At 29.7% G+C, this 20,070-nt stretch overlaps 3 protein-coding genes across 3 annotated transcripts; all 3 read left to right on the forward strand.

The window, feature by feature from the left end:
* The first annotated feature begins 317 nt into the window (after positions 1-317).
* LOC108450570 (uncharacterized) lies at positions 318-3,087 on the forward strand. The gene is made up of 2 exons (XM_017748251.2): positions 318-464; positions 2,402-3,087. The coding sequence occupies exons 1-2, from the start codon at positions 398-400 to the stop codon at positions 2,899-2,901; spliced, it is 567 nt and encodes a 188-aa protein (XP_017603740.1). The 5' UTR covers positions 318-397; the 3' UTR covers positions 2,902-3,087.
* Positions 3,088-5,401: 2,314 nt separating this feature from the next.
* Positions 5,402-11,281, forward strand: LOC108450310 (ATPase GET3B-like). Its single transcript, XM_017747874.2, has 12 exons — positions 5,402-5,851; positions 6,942-7,153; positions 7,248-7,310; positions 7,500-7,610; positions 7,798-7,872; positions 7,959-8,027; positions 8,114-8,179; positions 8,859-8,933; positions 9,038-9,136; positions 9,815-9,949; positions 10,607-10,756; positions 10,981-11,281. The coding sequence occupies exons 1-11, from the start codon at positions 5,662-5,664 to the stop codon at positions 10,742-10,744; spliced, it is 1,233 nt and encodes a 410-aa protein (XP_017603363.1). The 5' UTR covers positions 5,402-5,661; the 3' UTR covers positions 10,745-10,756; positions 10,981-11,281.
* A 7,203-nt stretch (positions 11,282-18,484) lies between these two features.
* On the forward strand, positions 18,485-19,196 carry LOC108452799 (proteinase inhibitor-like). Its single transcript, XM_017750590.2, has 2 exons — positions 18,485-18,506; positions 18,678-19,196. Exons 1-2 carry the CDS (start codon positions 18,485-18,487, stop codon positions 18,854-18,856), a joined length of 201 nt encoding a protein of 66 aa, XP_017606079.1. The 3' UTR covers positions 18,857-19,196.
* Positions 19,197-20,070: the final 874 nt, after the last annotated feature.

The raw sequence follows: 20,070 nt of genomic DNA on the forward strand, positions 1-20,070 counted from the left end.
TCTATGAATTTAAAACAAATGATAAAACTTAAATCTAATACATCAAAATCACTTAAGCCTCAAATTTGAAATTTCAACCATATATGATTCAATTTATATATATATATACATATTTTATAAATATATTTCAAACATAATTTTTTACCTGATGTTCCATAATCTGCTGAATTTGGCAGAAACTCAATTAGAAAAACAACAACAAATAAACCAAAATCATAAAAGAAAAAAAAAAATATATATATATATATATATAATGTAGAGTTAAATAAATAACTCAATTCATAAAGGAAAGAAAAATTTTACCCAAGAAATCTACAAATATATAAATACACCGTGTCCAAATTCCGAACTCGGTTCCTCAGGTTCAAACCATTCATTTGGCTTCTGTCGGCTAAGGATGTCTCACTTTCGGCGGCTTCTTTCTCTTCTTGCTCGAAATCAACCTCAAGCCTCTCTTTTCAAAGGTAATTTTTTTTCTCTCTCTACTTTTTTCTTAATCTTCCTCTGTTTCTATTACTCAGGTTTTCTTTATACGACCTGAAACTCTGACGCGGGACTTCGCAATTTGTGGTTTCTTTGGTTTCGTTTCAGCTTTTTCAATTATTAGAAAATTTGGGTTTTTATTTTTTTTTTGGAATAAACTGATAGGCCCTTATCATAAACTTTGGGTTTTTCTTGCCTTGCATTTTTGAGCATGTTTTGAAACGAAAGGAAGTGAAATAGAAAATATTGATACTATGTTTCTAAAACAGTATGATATGACGGCTCACAGCTATATTATTCGAATTCGGGTGTGAATGTTGGGTAAGTTTTCCCATTTATTTAGATAGGGATCCTCAGCGGGTCATATATTTCAAGAAAGATGAACTGTTGGAGCAGGTTGTAGTATTCCTGTAGCTAGCTGATTATTTTGATGTTAAGTGTATTAGAATCCATTATTGCTATGCTTGTGAAAATTTGTTGTATTCTTAGGATATCTGTAGGAATCATGTCTTGTAATATAATAGCATAGCTGGATAGACAAATTGAATGTTTTAATAGTTTAATACCAGGAAATTGTGAACACGAGCGAGATTCTAATGAATCTATGTTTGGTTTATGAAAAATAGAAATTTATGCAAATGTGAAAGCCTTCGTTGTCAAGGAAATAGTTTGAATATATTTAGTAGTTCTGAATTGTATGAATGCAGATATTGTACTTCGGCTCATCTCTACAGCTTGGGGCTTAAATAGTTCCGCATTATTAGTTTCCTTCATAGTTTTTAGCTTGTTGCCTAGTCTTGTTAATAGAATCCTTATCCAAAAAAGAAGAAGAAGCAGAAATCTGTTATTTAGAAATTTTTGCCGGGACTTCCATTCAAAGATCGAAATGTTGAGGGTTTTGGTGAAAACTAGCTGTTACAGGGGTTAAGGTTTAGTTTGTCAATGTTAGAATTTTCGTGTCCGTTTTGAGACAGTAATAACTATTTTAGTGAAATGGGTTGATGTTTTCTTCGAAAGTATGTTTTCTAGTTGAATTAAAGGGGTTAACTTTCCGTAGTTTTTTCTAACCTAGGCATGTAGCAGATTCTTTTGAGGACATGCCAACTGATAATTGAAACAAGTTTATGATTTAGTAGTGGTTGTCATGTTTGAAATCTTCTGATCACCAAGACTTTAGGCCTTATTTTCTTTTGTCGTTAGATATGGCAAAAAGGTTACACACGTTAGATATGGCAAAAAGGTTACACACATTGACCATAGCCTATAACCTTTGATATTCTTATTCTTATCTTTTTGTACCCATGTTCGACACTCATGCTGACAAATCCATGGAATCTCCAAATACTTAGAAATCTTGGAAGAAATTAACATATCCATTTCGGACATGGGTGTTCAACACTCACACACTAGTCTGAGTAACATTGGCTTATAACCCCTTCCCTTCCCACTTTCGCCCACAATATATGAAAAGGAAAATATTGGAATAGAAATTTGAGCTCATTTATATATATATGTACATGCATGTATCACTTCGATTCTCATGCAAACATCGAATGTCTGTAAAATTTCAGAGTTGGTTAGATTTCACTCGATGGTTGCCGAGTAGCAACTTACATGACTTTTCCATTTTTGTAATAATGAACTCAGCACAAGATCATTGCATTAATAGTTAGACATGCTTTGGTCATGGTATCATTGCAATCTATGTTACTCAAACTTAGGTGTGTCAGATATGGATACAATTGACTGTTTTCTACTTTTTCCTTATATTTAGAGGGTATTTGGAGGGTCCTATCTCCATATTCTTGTCTGAAAATGTGTTGTCCATAGGTACTTTAAGAAAAATATTGAGTCGGAGCAACATAGATTGCAATTCCGTTTGCTTTTCTATTTATGAATGTTAACTCTTTGCTTGCAGAACCTCTTTCACCAGCCATCTCTTCTGCAAGTGTATCCTTCAACAGTAGATATGACTTTTATAGAAGATGGCTCCAAACTCAACCTGATCCTTCCGGCCTGGCTATTGACAACACCGAAAACCAAGAAGCCGACAGTTTAAAGCCTGCTTCTTGCTCAGCTAATGTACCTTCGGAGACAAACGATTCTGCCATGAAGCATACTGCTATATCTAACTTGAAAACATCTGCAAGGCACGATCTTGCCATGATATTCACGTGCAAAGTCTGTGAAACGCGATCAGTTAAGACAGCTTGCCGTGAATCATACGAGAAAGGTGTGGTTGTGGTGAGATGTGGAGGATGTAATAATTTACATCTGATTGCAGACCGGCTCGGTTGGTTCGGTGAACCAGGAAGCATAGAAGAGTATCTAGCTGCTCGTGGGGAGGAAGTGAAGAGAGGCTCAGTTGAAACCCTGAATCTCACTCTTGAAGATTTAGCTGGAAAGGGAGCCCTTTAACTGAAATTTCGTGGCTCTTGTAAACAAACATAGTTCATATATAAATGGTTAGATTTTCCTTTTTGGTGTTTATCAATTTAAATAATTGATTTTAGATGAGATTTTGATTTTTTTTAATGAGGTGTGATTTATTTTCATGAATATGTTTATTTATTATTTATTTATAATAACAATGAATTTGAAAAAGAGTTTAAATTTTGGTTAAAATCGAATTAACCGATTGAAGTGATCTAATTCGGTTAATTGGTCGGTTAACCGATTTAGTTTGGTCGAAGGTCAGTTAAAGATTTTTTTAAAATTTTGGTTAACGGTTAATTCGGTTCGAAATTGGATAATTAATTGAATTTAATAAATAATATTATATATTGTATGTGTTAGGTTATTACTAATTCTGTTAATTTGGGTAAATGAACACTATGGATTTATTTATTTTTGATATGTTTTATGCTTGTTTAAATAAAAAACATACAAATTTGTTAATTCGGTTAACCGATGAAATTAATCGAAATATTTCAGTTAGGTTAATATTTTTTGAAAAAATTAATTCGGTTAACGATTAAAGAATTAAAAGTTTGGTTAATTTGATTAATACTAGTTCGGACTGATTAATCGTTTAAATATCCCTAATTATAATTGATTAATTTATCTTTAATTATGTACCTAATTCTATTAAATGATAAATTTTTCGAGTTTGAGTCGACAGTAATAATTAGCATTATATCAATATCGACCATATTGATTGATACATACTCTTTCAAATTTATCTTGATAAATATATCTTATTTAAAATAACAACGTGTTTGAAATTTATGTCAATATCAACCTTTATTGGTACTATTGACATAGGATTTTGATATTTTAATTCAATTATTAATTTCTTTTATCTTATATTTTTATTCTATTATAATTACACTAAAAATAAAATATAATCATTAAATTAACTTATTTAACCTGATTAATAATTTTAAATTTTTATTTACAAATAAAAATAAAAATAATTATATTTAATGAGATCTATTGCATATATATAAAAATATATTTTATTAAAATAACTAGAAATTAAATTATATACATATGAAAATATTTAAAAATATCAATAAATTCAAATTGTTATATTAAAAAGTTGATATGAATACATTAGCAGAATAAAATGATTCCCTCACGATATGATGTTGACTATGTCAATTAAATGTCAGATTTCATCTCATCCAAAAAGGAAAAAAAAAGAATTTTATTAAGTTCCAAATTGAGTTTTACATTTTAAATAATTATGTGACATGAGTTAAAAAGTGCTAAAAATAACAACAATTATATTTGAATTTAAAAGGGTGTTGCCAACCAAAGGGCAACACCTTTTCTCCAAGCCACTTTTTACCTTTTTTTTTTAATTTTTAAATATATTTTATATTTTTAGTTTTATATTTATATTTTTTAGTTTTATAGTTTTATTTTATTTAATAAAAATATTTAAATTTTTTATTTTCATTAATTTTATAAAATTTTAATATTTAATAATTATAAATTTTAAATATTTAGAATAATGACCAAATTGATAAATTTGACATAAAAAATATTAAGGTAAACTACTTAAATAGTCACTCAAAAATTTTAGCTAATTCAAATTTTTGTCATAAAATATTTTTTGTTAATTTTGTCACTCCCTTTAGATGAATTTTAATTCTAGTCCCTCCAACATTAAACATTGTATTTGGTCACCAAATAGAATACCGATATAGCTTTCTTTTAATTGGTATAATAACAAATTGAACCCTAATATTTTACACATCCTATCAAGTTTATTTTATTTGTAAAAAAATCAGTATTATTTACCTTCAATGTTTGCACATAACCAACTCGACCATTACTCTAAATATTCAAAATTTATAATTATAAAATATTAAAAAAGATAAAATATAAAATTAAAAAATAAAACAACTCAACCATTTTTTAAATATATATTAAAAGTTTTGGTGACCAAAACAAAAATTCGCTAAAAACTTGAGTGATTGTTTAAGTAATTTACACTAATATTTTTATGTCAATTTTACCAAAAATTATCAAGTCATTATTCTAAATATTAAGAAAATTATAATTATAAAATGTTAAAAAAATTAAAATAATGAAATTTAAACAACAGAACCTTTTTTATTAAATAAATAAAAACTATAAAATATAAATATAAAAATAATAAAATATAAAATTTATTTTAAAAAGTATATAATTAAATTAAAAAGAGTAAAACAACTTAAAAGGGTGCCTTGGGACACCCTTTTAAATTCAAATATTATTATTTTATTTATTTTATTAAAATATCATTTTTATAAATAGTATCACTTATGACACCGTTTTTACTGTTCAAAATAATTCATTCTTATAAATAATCTGTTTTTCTTTTATCAATTTTCATAATTATTCTAAAAATGTAAAAACTTTAATTAATATTTTAAAAATAAAATTAAATTAAATACATATATGGCACTTTTCTAATCCTCATACCCCTGCGGCTACCAGCAATATATCACATATTATATATTTTTAATTTGTTACTTTTTCAGATATAATCGAATTTGAACACTCCTGATTCGAACAGCCGGTCTGTGGTTTAACGTGCTGGTCCGGTCCAGAAAAATTGGTAGGCGAAGTGAGCGACGGTGATTGTCTATTCAATCCAAGTTTTCTCTGTTTCAATACAAAGCACCTCATTTACGATTTTTAACTACTTAGACCAGATTGAAGGGGGAAAAGAAAGAATAGTCAAAAATGGCGAAAGCTGTAGCTTGGCATGCTTCATTTACTTCATATTCTTCTTCATCATCATCGTCTCCATTTCCAAGAAATCCCATGGTACCAGTTGGTTTTTCTCTTTCACTTTCACCCAGAATTCATACTTTATCTTCAGCTTTTCCTTCACTTTCCATCAAACCAAAAAGGCCCAACAGCTCTTTTGAAGGTAATTCCATACCTTTTTTTTTTCTTCGTTCCTGGATTGATTGTATCTTTCTTGGGTCTTACTCTTATTTGTCAGGAAAAAGGATTAATGTGTGTTTGAAGTTCTTGTTAGTTTATTCACTATTTTGTTTACTGTAATGAATTTTTGGGTTTTAAACTTTTAATTTATAAGTATTGAAATTGTTAGGTGAAATTTTTTTAATAAATTAGTGACGGTGCAAGAAAAGAAATATGCTAGTTTTAATGGATGACTGAAGAAAATTACTGGAAATTGAAAATTGTGATAGCACTCCCCCACGTTTTTTTTCCTTCCTGTTTCAGGCCCAGTAGTATACTCATTCAGCAATTATGCCATGTTATACGGATTTGGGTATGAGTCTAGAGTTATCCAACATATATTACCTTCTGAAATTCTTTCACATATTTGGATTCTTAGGGGCTCATATCCTCGAGTTCATGTCTAAGTTGGGAGCAGCATAGATAGAAAGTGAAAGTTCGTTCTTGCTGGAATAATTTTGGTATCAGATTCAAGCATGTGCTCTAGATTGGTATCTTCAATTTTGTTCTAAGTTTTTCACTTATTTGGAGGATCCTTTGAGGGTAATAATCCTGTGCTCATGTTAGAAATGTGTCAAGACACGAGTAATTCAAAAAAGTGAAGAGTTGGAGCAATATAGATAGAAAGTGAAAGTTAGTTCTTGCTGGAATAATTTTGGTGATGAAGTTTTTGTAGCTAGAAGGCTTTTCTTTTCTGAAATTTTATAGGAGGTAATAAGATGACATAGTTGAGCTTAGTGTTTTCGAGAATTGTGTTCAATGGAGTAGTGCTTCAGGCTTATGTTACTCCGACTCTTCATTTTCATGAAGTATCAATGCATAACACATATTCTGACATGGTTATGAGCTCAGATCCTCCAAATATGTGGAAAAACTTAGAAAAAATTGAGCATACCAATGTCAGACATATACCTGTATCCAACACACACTCCCCTTGAGTCTGAGAAACATAGTTTTAGGCCATCAGGGCATATTCTTTCTATGAAACCTAGTTTATGGCTGCTGAAGGATTCATCTCTATACTTTTGTGGCAGTGAGATCTGTGGCTGCTCCTGCAGAAGATATTGCCGGGTTTGACGAAATGGTTTCTGGGACAGAACGTAAGTATTACATGCTAGGCGGCAAGGGAGGTGTAGGGAAAACAAGTTGTGCTGCTTCACTAGCAGTTAAATTCGCAAATAATGGACACCACACTCTGGTGGTTTCTACTGATCCAGCTCATTCCTTGAGTGATTCTTTTGCGCAGGTTTAACCCACTCCCTCAATTTTTTTATTCTGATGCTTTTGTTCCTGCAATTATCTTCGTTTGAGCTCGGTCTATGTGTTTATCTTCAATTTAGGATTTGACCGGAGGGATGCTAGTACCGGTTGAAGGACCTGACTTTCCATTGTTTGCTCTGGAGGTATGCAGAATAAACTTCCTAATCAAGTGTCCGTTAATTTTCTTTAGGACATTCTTTTGCATTTGTTGTACATAATCCTTGAGTTATGTATTTTGTAGGAGATAACCATCTGCAAGTTATTGTTTTGATGGGTTTTTATTGCCTTGTATGCTTGGTAGTTTGTATGTTAAATTTATAGCTTTGTCACAGATAAACCCAGACAACGCTAGGGAAGAGTTTCGAGATGCAACTAAGAACAACGGTGGAACCGGGGTCAAAGAATTCATGGATGGCATGGGCCTTGGGATGCTTGTAGAACAGGTGAAGCTTTATTTATAAATTTGTTCTGTGTAGTGCCATGGATGACCTCACTGCTTAAGTTTTGTCCTAATCCTTTCCTTAAGCCGCCTTTCTTGAGTCTTGAGGTCTTGGCTTGTTTATTCCTTTTAGTTTTCCGGTTTTATAAATTTATGATTTCTGCTTCTGATGTTTCTTCTATCTGTGGAAGTTAGGAGAGCTGAAATTGGGAGAGCTACTTGACACTCCACCTCCCGGTTTAGATGAAGCTATTGCTATTTCAAAGGTAACATTATGTTCCCTGCTTATTTCCTTGTTTTATCTCAGCTTTTGTATCTTAGGCTGTATACTGATTGCAGAAGCTTTTGCTAGGTGATGCAATTTCTTGAATCACCGCAATATAACATGTTTACTCGAATAGTTTTTGACACTGCACCAACGGTGAGTGATGAGTTTCTTCCTATTTTGTGGCACTTCACATTCGAAATCAACCCAATGAGCTCTAAATGATGGGGAGTTCTTTTCAGGGACATACATTGCGACTTTTGTCATTGCCGGACTTCTTGGATGCATCAATAGGCAAGATTTTAAAGGTGAGAATGCCAACAGACTCAAGTGCGAGTGTCTGATACAAATGTGTTTAACATGAGTATAAAAAATGACAGACAAGTAACATCTTCCTTGTAAAAGAAATGAGCTTATCGTATTTTTTTGCTTCATTCTTATCATACTTAGAGATGCTTTTCAATTTAAGATAGATGATGTTTCATGTGATTGTGACACACAGATGGCATGTCTAACAAATTTTGCATGTGAAGCTAAATTACTGGTCTTGGACGTGAATGTTGAATCTGAGTGTATATCTGACATGGGTATATATTTATTTCTTTTTAAGTTTTTCCCATGTATTTAGAAGAGTCTTTAGAGGGTCATGTCTTCATACCCACGGCCTTGTATGTATTGGGCTTAGGTACTTTAAGAAAAATGTAGAGCTGTAGGCTCGTAACAACATAGATGTAAAGCCTTCCATTCCTCAAGACCTGTGAGGTTGAGTTGGTTGGCAATATAAGCAAATGGTTGTCCTTGTTTGACATAGTTGTACTTATAGATGCCTCATAAATCGAATCATCATGAATCAAATTGATCATTTATATGAATCCAGAACTAGCTTTATATTTGAGTATATATGTGTTGTGTGTTTTCTTATCTAGTTCTGAACGAACTAATTTCCTTCTACATTTTTTTTCCCTTCACTGTCATTACCATATACAGCTTAGACAGAAGATTGCTTCAGCCACCTCCGCCATAAAATCTGTTTTCGGCCAAGAAGAAACCAAACAGAATGCTGTAAGACTATAGATTAAGATTGGCATCTTGTTTGTTGGTTTGTTTTTTTTTTTTAATTAATTAATTTTATTTTGATACTATTTATCCATATATTATTCATGCAGGCTGACAAGTTGGAGCGATTGAGGGAGAGGATGGTAAAAGTGAGAGACCTTTTCCGTGATGCGGATTCTACAGAGTTTGTAATCGTCACAATCCCAACGGTATTGCCATTTACAATTGTATTTCAGTATTCCATTATTTAGCATTGTTTACATAGGCCTTTCCTTCCATTATACATAAGGATGGCAAAAGCTCAATCTGCCTAATGGATTTTTCATTGATCCTTTCCGAATAGAGAGGGCCTCCTTTTTTCCTTTTTTTTTTTTTTTGAAAAGCAAGGGTGTGGTGGAATGGAGTTGTTTTGGTAAATGCTTGTTATATTTCACACTTTGCCTTTTGAAATTACTCTTACCCCTTTAAAATATTCTGCATTTCTTCTTACATTTTACATTTTTAGTATAAATATTAGATTTATAAACTAAAATAATATATATTACAACATTTTATCTACATACCAAGTACTTTTTTTTTTTTTGGGTTCAATCATCTGCATACCAAGTATGTTAAACAATTTTATATATCAAAAGTTACATTCATGAATAAACTGTAAGTTAATTTTTTACAAGATTAAGTAAAATAATTAATTAAAACTGAGGTAGGGCATAGTGGAGCTGCTTCAGTTGTAACTGATATTCATGGAGATAAAGTTTTCCAACATTCATGCAAGCGTGAGTCTGATGTAGATAATTCAACCCTTGCCACATCCCACTCCACTCCATTGTGGTTATGGTGATTGTTCATTGCAATTAAGTTGCTTACATTTATGTACTTTTGCTTAGGTGATGGCAGTTAGTGAGTCGTCGAGGTTAAGTGCCTCCTTGAAGAAGGAAAATGTTCCTGTGAAGAGACTTATTGTTAATCAGATTCTTCCTCCATCTGTCTCTGACTGCAAGTTTTGTGCAGTGAAAAGGAAGGTATTCATCTTTTACTTTCATAGGAAGGTTATAAGTAGAGTTGGCAAAATAAGCAGAATTCATCGGATTTTAAGCTGACCCTATGTTAAAAGGATGATTATTTTTTTCAAAATCAGGTTTGGGTTTCAGTTGGGTTTCTATTTGACTTGACCTTATAGTGACAGGTTTTCTTTTGAATATCGGTTTCGGGTTGTATTATTATTATTAAAAGTTTTGGGATTGGAGTGGGTGTGGTTTAGTCTTTTAAATAAAACTTTGTCCTGACCTGGTATATTTACTAAAATACCTCTCTTTAAATTTTGTGACTAATTTTATATGTTTTAGTTAGGGTTTTTTTATTTAAATTTTTTTTATGATACTTGTTCATATGGGGTTGATTTAGTCTTGGAATTGGGGCTGGGGTGATAATGTTAAATAAAATCTGGTTCTGGACAAGTTTCGGGTACATATATGTAGAGGTCAGGTTGGGGTAAGCAAAATAACGCGCTGTCTGCCTTGTTGCAAACCTGAAAATTTATAAGCCTTCATTAGTATTGTGACAGGGGTGACCGATGTTCTATAAATTATTGAATGCTAGAACTGGGAATATTAGCATCGGCATCCTTCATTTTGGCTTACTATTCCCTCAAATTACTCATTGTTGGTCAAATATTTCAGGATCAGATGCGTGCTCTTGATGTGATCCAGAGTGATCCAGAGCTATCGAGCTTGAAGTTGATCCAGTCACCCTTAGTTGACATGGAGATTAGAGGTGTTCCAGCACTTAAATTTATGGGTGACATTGTTTGGAAATAAGCCATCATAAAGGTAATCCTCTCTTCTGAACTTCCTTTTATCAATGCAAAAACTGTTGAAGAAATTTTAAAATATATATTAGTTTTATTATTAAAATTTCTTATAGTAGCCTTGTTAAAAATGAACATATCTGAGCTGGACTCGTATCCGTATCCAATACTAGGATCGGAATCAGAGTAACATAGCTGTTGTGCAATCTGATAGTTATGGCAGGTTCATTTAAAAAACGAATGTAGGTCTGGAAATTTGGGGCAGCCATGAAAATGAGATAAGCAGCATTGAAGAAGCTTGGGATTTTGGATAACGGAAGTGTCACAGCTCACACGCTTGAAGTTGGATCATGTAAAAGGAAAACCTTCAACTTTTGTACAACCCCAGATTATATGTGTATGTATACATATATTCAATTTTTGGTAAGTTTCTATATGAAAGCAATGATTTAAGAGGCATAATCTTGTTGATTATTGATTGAGGATACATATGTGGATCTAAAACTCAATTCTTTTATTATTATTATGCAACTCGGATAGGAGAAAATGTTGATGTTGTGATCTGAAAGTACCGAAATGTATAGAAATATTATATACATATGTAAAATCTAGACCATATAAAGTAAAAGATGTTACGCATTTGAATTCATGTGTTTTAAATTGTTTTAACAACAAACTCGATTAGCATATAACCACATAGTGAATAACATAATACATTACCTGGTTCTTTTAAACCCTTTTGGTTTCATAAAATCTTTCAAGTTTTTAAACTGAAAATGATAAAATAGGAGGGCCTGTTTTGACATTTTAAAAGGACTTAAATAGGTAGATTGGATTCTTATCTATAGATATATAAAGAAGGTAAACTAAAAAATAGTTATTTTTATATTTTAGTCACTTATGCTTGAAATGATATGTTTTATTCGCGTTATCGTTTTGTTATAAAGTGGTCACTCTACCGTTAAACTCTGTTAGCTCCCTAACGGTAGTCCTACGTGGCAGTTCAAATGAGTTTTAAACGTCAATTTGAATGTCTTACGTGGTAGTACAAATTAGATTTATTTAATTAAAAATTTATTTTCAACTCAACAACTAGACATCCAAGTTGTTATGTGATCATTCTGTAGCAAAACGATAATATAAGTGACTAAAGCGTAACATTTTAAATATAAATGACTAAAATATAATTTGAGGTAAATAAAAATAATTATTTTTATAGTTTACTCTAGAAAGAATAATTTTGATGATATTGACATCTAAAGACTTTTTTCCCATCAATTTAGTCCGCTCCATGCCCCAGTCGATTTTATCATTACAAAAATCTGACATGGCAATCATTTAAACAAACACCAAACTCTACAACTATTTGGTATTGAGATTTGAGCGGCAACAAGGCAATGACAAATTGTGATTTTAATTTCTCAAAGAGGTTTGTAAACAATATTTTTTTTTTATTTGGGATAAAATTTAAAATTATATATTAATTTTGGTCTAATATGCAATGTTATACATGAACTTTGATCTTATATAATTTTATATATGAAATGACTTGATTCAATTTTCACATGCAACTAACATTGTTATCAATATACCATTACTTTACATTTACATATTGTATGCCTAAATAATTATACTTATCCAATGTAAAAATAAATTGCTGGTATTATTTTTTAGATGTGTACGATTGAATCAAAATCAAAGTTTCATATATATAATTGCATCCAATTAAAGTTCAAAATTTCATGTATATAATTGCACCCAATTAAAGTTCATGTAACAAATTGTACATTAAATTAAAATTAATATATAATTTTAATATTTATCCTTTTTATTTATCGTATGTGAATGATCAATGAATCTAGGTGGTGGTACATTTTTGTGAATATTATTTAAATTTTTATATATATTTTAAATGATTTATTTAGATATTTTTCTTTGATATTTTTATAGATGGAAAAATGGTAAAAATACTTTTCAATCCCTCCGAATTTTGAAATTGAGCAAATTGATCCTCTAAAAAATTGAAGTAATTTAATCTCTACCAATTTTGAAAGCAAGTAACTAAAGATAATTAATCATGATGTTAATGTCTTCTGTTAAATGTACATAAATTTGATTGGTATTATAGCAAATTTAATTTTGGTGTTTACATATTTTGTCATTTTGCCATTTATTCTAAAAATTTCAACAAATTTAGCAAATATCGAGGCTAAATATGTTGAATTAGGGGCAAATTGATAAAATATATAAACTTTGAGGTCTAAATTTGTTATTATTGTAACACCCCCTACCCGTACTCATTGCCGGAATAGGGTACGAGGCATTACCGAAGTTTACGATTTTTTTAAACCGAAACTCATCCAAATCAACCAAACCAATTCAACATATTTTCAAGATAAATTCATGCATATTTATAAGATAACGTCATCACATACCCAAAACCAGGTTTGTTAACCATACCAATGGCTAACTTTACATTCATTTCATAGAATCATTTACTTTATTAGCTTATACATGCCATTGATTTCCAAAATAAAGTTTCTTTATATACCAAAATCCTGAGGTTGATAGTGTGATGTGTCTCCGACCCAATCCGACCTCCGAGCTCTTAACACTACAAAATAGGAGAAAAGGAAACAGGGTAAGCACTTTGTGCTTAGTAAGCTCATGTAATAAGAATTATACTTACCTAATATTTTCAATACAATACAATAAACATTCATATATCCATTCAATGCATTATTACCCTAATATGCACAAACTCAACATTCAAGTTAGTACAATAATTTCCATGTACCAATAATATATACTATGATTGATGAGCTCGTCAATACCATGATTTTCATTTCCTTATATATAAATTTTTTCATATTTATCTTGTTGAATTTCTTGGAATTTTTGATGGATTTTTCAGAGGTACACTTTTAGTGTACAATTCCAGGTCCGTCAAATCATATTCATGTGCGACATTTCCATTTCAGAGAGCACACTCATGAACCTCAACCTTGCAATGGATTACCAGTCGAGCTAAATCCTGCAGAACGACAATTACTCTAATGAGCTTGGATCTGAATTACCAGTCAAAGCTAAATTGAACCTAATTCAATTACCCGTCCGGCTAAATCTATTTTACACATATTCTTCTTGGAGGGCTATATCAGATAGGATCATCCGTCTGTGCTAGATCCTTTTCACCGTCAATTCCTTCTCAGAGATCCATCGAATTTTCCTTCCATTCAACCGGGATTTTTTCCCATTTTTATCAAATATATCAATGTTTCATCAATTTTCATATAATGAACATTCAAATCATATTCACATCAATAACATACATTTCAAGCATTTAAGAATATAATTCAAGTTACACGAGCTTACCTTGATACTTGTTCATGTACAAAAATCTACTAATCCTGAACTTTTTCCTTTCCTCGATCTAGCTTCGTATTTGAATCTTCTGGATCTAAATAAATAAATTTAATTATCAATTTAATACATTTCATGTTCATATGCAACAATTTCTATAATTTCATTATTATTATTTATAGTTTATTCAAAGCTGTCTATTTGAGTCATAGTCACTAAATTATTTATAACTCGAGCTACGGAACTCCAAATTAAGATCCATTAATTTTCCATGAAACTAGACTCATATATATTCTTACCATAAAATTTTAAGAATTTTTGGTTTAGCCAATAAGAACATTTTATTCTTTAAAGTCACCCCTGTTCTGCTGTCTGACAGTTCTGACCCTTCTTCACTAAAAATTAATTATCTCTTCATACAGGATTCAAATGGCGTTCTTGTTTATTTATATTAAAAATAGACTCATTCATAATTCTATACATATAAATTTAAGCCCATAATTATTTTTATTCAATTTTTTATGATTTTTCAAAATCAGAATAGGGGAACCCGAATTCATTCTAACCTTGTCTCACAAAATTCATTATATCTCATGATTTACAAATCCATTTCTTACACCATTTCTTCTATGTGAAACTAGACTCAATAATATTTAATTTCATATTTTGTTCATCTTCTAATTCGATTTCTAAAATTTATGGTGATTTTTCAAAGTTAGTCTACTGCTGCTGTCTAATATTGTTTTAGTGCAAGCTGTTTATTACCATTTTCCCCTAATCTTTTAATAAATAATAATTTCGTCCCTACTCAATTAGCCTCTTAATTGAGCTTATTTTTCTCAATTAACACTTTATTCTATCACCTTAAACTAGTTTACAACCTTTAGGAATCATAATTTCAGCAATAGACTTTAATTCCAAACATTTTCACAATTAGGTCCTAAAAATCAATTTCTATTGAAATTACCTAATAAAATCATCTAATAAACAAATTAAAGCTTTAATTTCATGCTATTTCATCATAAAATTACAGTATTCAACCATGGTGACTTTGAATTTTATCCATGAAATAAAAAACAAATGAATTTAATAGTAGGACCTAGTTGTAAAAGTCTTAGAAACACAAAAATTACAAGAAAAAGGTAAGGATTAACTCACTTGGTGCAAAAATTATGGAATACAAGCTTAAAGAGCCCTCCTATGGCGTTTTTAGCTGCTGGAATTGAAGAGAAATGAAGAGAAATCTAGATATTTCCTATTTAGTCCTAGCTTTATTTAGTTAATTTTGCAATATTCTAATTTTACCCTTAACTTATCAATTTTCCTGCTGATTTCATGCCCTTTCCGTCCAGCCCAAATAATTTTTGGGTCTAATTCCTTTTAAATCCTCTCTCATTAGACACTTAAGCTATTTAATCATCCTATCCACTTTTACACCTTTTACAATTTAGTCCTTTTCATTTAATTAACTACCCAAACATTAAAATTTTTCTAACGAAATTTTAATACCACATTACTAACAATTCATAAATATTTATAAAATTATTTTCGATTTGGTTTTATGAGATCGAGGTCTCGATACGTTATTTTTACCCAATTTCTTCAATAATTTCCTTTTCTAACTAACCACTAAATTGGTAAAATTTTTCTATCAATATTTTCATACGATTTTCCTATCATATCAATTTCCATGCAAAAATATTGAAATAAATTTCTCTTTAAATCGGATTTGTGGCTACGAAACCACTGTTCCGATAACCTTGAATTTAGGCCATTACAATTATACCCATCAAACTTTAAGCAAATTGACAGAAAACATTAACTTGTGATTAATTATCTTAGTTGTTCACTTTCAAAATTGATAAAGATTATATTATTTCGATTTAAAAAAATCAATTTACTCAATTTTGAAATTAAAAAAACTAAAAAAAAAATTCTTTTTACCCAAAAATCTACATTTAGCACTTTTTAAATCCAGCCTAGATGCAAAATCTAAACATTCTTATAGAAAAACAAACAAACCTAAAATTTCAGATTTTCCATTAACAAAAGAAAATAAAAACCTCTCGATTGAAAACAAATGTTAAACTCCATAAATATTGATTGTTGAGTAAATAAGATATAACAAATTGTGTATTCTATTTACATTTAGCTCCTAATATTTATCTTAGTTCGATCTTTGTTAAGAAGAGTAAAGTTAGAAAATTTTTTAGGGTCAAAATTAAATTTTATATTTTTACGATAGTAAAAATATAATTTTACTATTTTAATAATTTTAATCGATTAAATCAAATTTTTATAATTTTAGAGCCAAAATATAATTTTATTATTATTAAGTTAAAATTTTATAAATTATAAAAAAACTAAATAAAAATCTTAAATGAAAGCGAAATTAACTATGATAATTTAACCTACTCATGATTCATTTCAATTTCAATTAGAGTTAGTAATTTGTAGTAATTGATTTCATTACTATAAATCACAAATATAACTTCAATTAACAATTTTTGAATAGAAGCCGACAATGATTTTTTAAAAAAGAATATTCAGCTTAACTGAATTTATTGTTTATTTAAATTGAAAAATGTAAAAACAATTTTTATTTTAAACAGTGATATATAAGTTTTAGGCCTAACCCCAATCAGATATATTTTCAATGTCCACTTGTTATTTGGGAATAATAGTTTCCTAAAACAACCATAAAATATTATAAACTATTTTTAAAAAAAAGGGTAAATTATCAAAATAAACACTTTTGTTTGCCTTAGGTTACATTTTAGTCACTTATGTTTGAAATGTTACGTTTTAGTCATTTACGTTATCTTTTTGTTACGAAATGGTCACTCTGCTATTAAGATATATTACCTCCCAAATGGAGGTTCGACGTGACAGTTAAAATGAGTTTTAAATGCCAACGTAGATGTCAGCAAAGATGAGAAGAGTTAATTTTTTTATGAAAATAGAATACAAAATCTTGCCCTAAAATCCAATTTTCTCCAGTTTAAAAAGAAGCAACGGTTGAAATTTTTTTTCAACCATCAAAGAAGAGAAGTGCAGAACGATAAAGAAGTAGAAGAAGAAGAAATGGATGCACCAAACTCTAAACTTGCTTGCTATTGTGGTTGTTCACAATACACAAGTAAACAAAGATAAATCATATCCTTTTTGTATGCTACGTATACATAAAAACATGAAAAGATGGACCATCTTTTTTCAAAAAAAAAAAAAACCATAATATCTTAACTCAAAATTGAGGTAAAGAACCAAAAAACTCATTATTTACTGTAATCTATGCTTAGACCCTCCATGGAATCGATATTTTATTCTTTCATTTTGAATAAAAAAATCCAACAGATTGATGGAACACTCAATTTGATTTCTACTATTTTGATGCAACAAAGATGACTATGAAAATGAATGGTTTTTTCAGTAAAAATGGAAACAAAAACTAAAAGAAAAAGGAGATCAATGGTTCTTTTTTTTTTTCCAATTCAAGGATTAATTTGATGCATTGGGTTTTGATTATTTTGGGAAACTAAATTAACATTTTCCTGTAATTAATTAAAAAATCAATTAATTTACTTGGCTAGATATCCACGTTGGAATTTAAAATAAATTTTAACTGGCATGTCGGACTACCGTTTGGGAGGTAACAGATCTATCTTAACGGTAGAGTGACAATTTCGTAACAAAATAATAACGTAAGTGACGAAAACGTAAAATTTCATACATAAATAACTAAAATGTAACCTAAAGCAAACAAAAGTAACTATTATGATAATATACCCTTTTAAAAATTGATTGAAAGTTTACAATAATATCCATAACATTCACAACCACTATAAATATTACGGACTGAAACTTCATTACGGCTGCAGTTTATATCAGCCTGCCCTAACCCAATTTCTGCGTGTAAAGACTTGGAACTATTCAAATCAAACAAGCTTTTCTTCATCATATATATATATATATATATATATATATATATATATCCGATGACTGTTTAATTCAATCTGAAAAAAAGGAAAAGAAAAGTTACGTGTGAAGAAAAGCTTAATATCCACCAACTTTCATGCATATCTTTTATCGGTCGACAGGTTATTCATACTTCATTTTTTAAAATATTTTTGTATCGTGTTTTAATTATGTCTACAATTATTGGATCTACGTAACTAAATACAGTATGAATCCAATGAAGATATATGAATTCAAACTTTTAACAAAAGTCCCCTCAAAAGTCAATAATGGCAAACAAGTTAAAAGATTTAGATACCTCAATCCTCATCTATAAATACCAACAATTATATATCCATCCTCCATTCAAATATCATAAACAAACCAAAAGCAGAAAAGATTGTGCATCAAATACTGAAAGGAAGAGAAAAAGATGGCCTCTGATGAATGCCAAGGTATTTAACAATGGAATGTTTCTTATGATTTAAATAACAGCAATAACTTGATGTTACCGGTTGTTATTTTACGGTAACTACTTATATCACAATCAATTGTGATAACATCTTCTAATCCAATGCGATAAAAAAGTACTTACTAACAACTAACACAAAATCTTGTGTATGTAGGGAAAAGTTCGTGGCCGGAGTTGTTAGGAACCAATGGGGAGACGGCGGAGGCAACAATAGAGAGGGAGAATGTTAATGTGAATGCTCAGATAATATCGGATCAAGCAGTTGTTCTCCCAGTTGTTAATTGCACTAGGGTTTGGGTTAGGGTTAATACTGATGGGATTGTAGCGACGTAAAAAAAAAAATTAAAAATTTTGGAGGGGTCGCTAATTGTGGCGATTTAGTTAAAGTTTAAAAAACTGAAGTTTGATTTTGAAGTAAACAGGGAGTCGCCACCGATCCTTTTTATAGATGTGATCGGACACCTAATAGATCTATTTTTTAAAACAAAAAAAGGCAGAGTTTGGGTCTACGTCGAAATCCAGAGAAAAAGTAGGGCTCGGGAGTCGGTTACGCACGAGGAAGGTATTAGCACTCTCGCGACGCCCAAAATTGGTATCTCATAAACATGTGTTGTCTTGATTTTCAAAAATGCAAGTTCAATATAAGATTTAATCGCGATCCAATTGAAAAGACAAGAAATTTTAGTTTTTTGGTTTTTGTGAAGGACATACCGTTTTAACACGAGTCAATTGATGTTCACCCAACATAGCGGTGAAATTCGATGACTTAATGTTAAAATCGGTACGTAGCCTTATTTATTAAAATTAATTAAAACATGGGAAAAAATATTTATAAAACAAGAGTTTAAAATAAATCAACGAAGCAAACAATAACATTATTAATGAAAAATGTTAACATGAGACACTAGAGCATTAGAAAAACAATAACAATGATATTTACAAAAGAAATAAAAATAAAGACAAATCATGAACAAATACAAAATACACTTAGTAATAATAATATAAGATAATATGTACATAAGGTAACATAAAAATATATACAACTAATGATATGAGAGATACATATATAATGTAAAGTTAAAAATAATGTGCATAAGATAGTTAAAAATAATATATATACATGTATTTATAAGATAAAATGTAAAATGTAATATAGCTTGAAAAATATATATGACGATATGAAGATATAATATTAAAAGATACATTATACGTAATGTATATACACAATGAAAACATATATATATTATAGTACTAAAATATTTACATAGTATATACACATTGGGAATAATAATAAAAACTTATTACGATACTACATAAATATATACCTATATATATATACTAGAGATATATACATATATACATAAAACATATACTAAGATTGACAACAATAGTGATAAAGATAAAAATATATACATAAAATAGTAATAATATATATATAACTAATAAAAATAAAAATAAAGAAACATGTATGATATGTATATAAACCTATATGATATATATATTTATATTAGAAATGATAATAAAAAGGACTATCCGTGACGCGATAT

This window comes from Gossypium arboreum, chromosome 5 (assembly GCF_025698485.1).
Source record: "Gossypium arboreum isolate Shixiya-1 chromosome 5, ASM2569848v2, whole genome shotgun sequence".
NCBI classification, from domain to species: domain Eukaryota; kingdom Viridiplantae; phylum Streptophyta; class Magnoliopsida; order Malvales; family Malvaceae; genus Gossypium; species Gossypium arboreum.